Raw genomic sequence first — 3486 nt, 5'->3', positions numbered from 1 at the left:
GTGGCCTCAACCGAAACCCCCTGCGAAAGAACGATCCTCGTAGCGTTGGACCTGTCAAAAGCTTTTGACACGGTCAATCACACAACGCTACTGCAGGACATCGAAACAACTACGCTCCCTCCAAGGTTAAAGAGGTGGACCATGAACTATCTGAGCGGTCGCCAGTCATCCGTACTATTTCGAGGTAAAACATCTAAACTGAGAAGAATTAAACAGGGGGTTCCGCAGGGTGGTGTCTTCTCCCCACTACTGTTTAACTTCTACATCTCGAAACTCCCACAACCACCAGAAGGAGTTGCCATAACCTCGTACGCTGATGACTGCACGATATTGGCGTCGGGCAATGGAATCGATGGCATGTGTTCGAAGGTAAACAGCTACCTCTCCGACCTTTCTCGTTTCCTCACTGCACGAAATCTCACACTTTCCCCCACCAAATCCACAGCGACCATATTCACAAACTGGACGAAGGAGTATAGACTTGAGCTTAACATTGCAGTCGACGGCGTTAAAATTCCGACTGTCAATAATCCTAAGATTTTAGGTGTAACATTTGACAGTCTATGCTCCTTCTCTCCTCATACGACCGCGATTATCGCCAAGGCACAGAGCCGCAACAAAATTCTCAAGTCGCTAGCCGGCAGCACATGGAAAAAAAGAAGACAAAGAAACGTTGTTGGCAACATACAAGGCAATCGGCCGGCTGGTCACACTACGCAGCCCCCTATGGTCGACAGGATGCCCTGGTACGCAGATGAGGAAATAGTGAGACCTGTCAAAACACTGCACTCCGGACCACTACAGGATGTCTTTTGATGTCTCCCATTGAACACCTCCACAGTGAGACGCTTATGCTCCCAGTTAAGGAGCATAATGAACTCCTCTCCAAGCAGTTCCTGCTGGGATGCTTTCGCAAAAATCACTCCTGCAGTCATCTGCTTGGAGCGAAACCGCCCCCTAGGAGCATCAAAAGGTCATTCCTGGATTACGTCGGCAACAGAGAAGGAGTTTATAAACTTCATGAAAGAAGTCTCCCCTGAAATAGTTAACAAATATGCTCCCCAAGGGATCGATTGGCAATTTATACCTCCATGTTCTCCACACATGGGCGGACTTTGGGAATCAGCAGTAAAAAGCTTTAAGTCCCATTTAAAGAAAACGGCTGGTAATCATAAATTCAATTATGAGGAGTTTACTACACTACTCACTCGTATTGAAGCCGTATTAAATTCAAGACCTATATCACCACTCTCGCAAGATCCCTCCGATTTCACAGCGCTTACACCAGGTCATTTCCTCAGAGGAGCTCCTCTTCTCGCCATACCTGAGACAGAAGGAGACTCACTCACTTTAATAAATCGATGGGAAAAAATCAAGATTCTCCATCACGAATTCAGCCACAGATGGAAGGAAGACTCCATAAGAGATATCGATAAAACGGCCCAGAAGGAAGCCAATGCAGGAGAATGCGTCATCATACAGGACGAATGCCTTCCTCCAACAGAATGGCGGCTAGGCCGCATTGAAAAGGTTCATCGAGGGTCAGATGGTCACATAAGAGTAGTCGATGTTCGAACACAAACCGGCATATTAACTCGACCAGTCACCAAACTGTGTTTTCTTCCAAACAGCGAAGAACACATTCAAGATAAACCGCAAAATAACTCGAAAAATAATAAATCAATTCCGCAAATTCGAAATTAACCCGCGTTATAATCCGTACACAAAAAATAAATTCAAACAAGCGCGTTGAATATCAACTTATTATACATATACATATGTATAGATATGTAGCTACAACAACTACATTCTAATATTATAAACAAACTCAATTTAATGCAATCTTATATTCCCATAGAAATGGACGTAGAGGAGACCCAAACCACCTCCAACACCGTAAGGTCCGAAATCACTGCACCCAAAGCGTCGGCTGCACCCGTTGCCGCTCCAAGGGCCAATGTTATGCGCCCCCCGCCATCCGCCGCAGCAGTCAGAGAAATAGGAGAAGAGCAGCTAGTAGAGCCACAAGGACCTCCATGTTGCAGCCTGTGCCATCGCCCGCACGCTCTAAAACGATGCACCATCTTCCAAAGCATGAAGCCCGCTCAACGTCAACAGGTTGCAAGGGCTCACGGACATTGCATGACCTGCCTGGCAGATGACCACGCCACCATAGAGTGCTGGGCTGACGGTGCCTGCCACAGGCCGCACCACACTCTGTTCCATAGATTTCCCACACGAGCCAATCACACCAATTCCCGTACCAGACCACGCAGCGATCCTATCCGGCGACGACGACGCACCCAACCAACCACAAGACGTACGCGGCCATCTCCGCCACGCCACGCTCATCGCCAGCAACAACGACGCTCAACAGGGTTGAGCGCTGTACTCAGTACACTACAACAGCTACAAAGGCTCCTAGCCGATTAATTCGCCTAGGGGGGCCGGGATGTTCACATGAGCTATGAGCGTTCTGCAGCATCCCACATCGCATCACCTCACGTCACATCGCATCACGTCACGACACAACACCTCATTACACAACAGTTCACAGCACACACCACTACACACACACACGCATCAAACACAGTACCTGACACCGCTCACTATTACAACACAACAACCACACGATCATCAACGAGACGACTCGGATTAATCTAATATTCACCACCCAAACTATCAAAAGGGATAGATCCGAACGGGATCCCTCTCTTATTCGTTCCATCCGTGAAGAAAGACGGTCGACCCGCAAGTATTCATCCCGCAACCTCCGCATTTTTTCGATTTGTGACTTCCCGCCAAGTGACGTAGTGACGTGTGTCCCGGATTTCGCCGCAGTGGCAGTGTGAAAACCCATACAACAAAATCATACAATTGTTATATTAATACAAAAAAAGAATACATACAAGTGTATGTACATACATTCAGTTAGTGAAATAAACGAAATAAATTTTGAATACAGATTATGCGATAGAAAGTGCTTTTTAGTTGGCATAAGTATACTATATCGAGTAAGTATACTAGTGTTACACGTTAACAAATAGTGAAGCAGTAATCAATTGGGAAATAATAACAAGCTTAAATCTCGAAATTAATTTTAACGCAGACATGTTATGGAAATTAACCAACATACATAATAAAGGATTCGATGCAATCATTGGACAAAACATATTAAAACCATTACAAGCTGATATGAGAAACGATGCCTTAAAAATTAATAATGAAGTGATAAAATTTATGAATTCCTACCCATATAATTTTAACGAAATTTGTATAGAAAATAGGGATTTACAAATTGAACAATTTACAACAAATCTAAATGAGGAAGAGAAATTTTCAGTTAGTAAGTTAAGAAAAATTACAAAGACATCAGGTCTCCAACACGAGACGATGGAGACCCCAGTATATTCAAAATGGCTAAATGAGATAAGCCAAAAATACAAAAAATTAAAGGTACGGTGACATATACATGTTAATTTACAT

At 44.5% G+C, this 3486-nt stretch overlaps 1 protein-coding gene across 1 annotated transcript; it reads left to right on the top strand.

Moving 5' to 3' along the window:
• The first annotated feature begins 1860 nt into the window (after window positions 1-1860).
• LOC126767316 (uncharacterized) lies at window positions 1861-2797 on the top strand. The gene has a single exon (XM_050484865.1). The coding sequence runs from the start codon at window positions 1861-1863 to the stop codon at window positions 2431-2433; it is 573 nt and encodes a 190-aa protein (XP_050340822.1). The 3' UTR covers window positions 2434-2797.
• The last annotated feature ends 689 nt before the right edge of the window (window positions 2798-3486 follow it).

This window comes from Bactrocera neohumeralis, unplaced genomic scaffold, assembly GCF_024586455.1.
Source record: "Bactrocera neohumeralis isolate Rockhampton unplaced genomic scaffold, APGP_CSIRO_Bneo_wtdbg2-racon-allhic-juicebox.fasta_v2 ctg5364, whole genome shotgun sequence".
Lineage (NCBI taxonomy): Eukaryota > Metazoa > Arthropoda > Insecta > Diptera > Tephritidae > Bactrocera > Bactrocera neohumeralis.
This window is presented reverse-complemented; position numbering and strand designations above follow the sequence as displayed.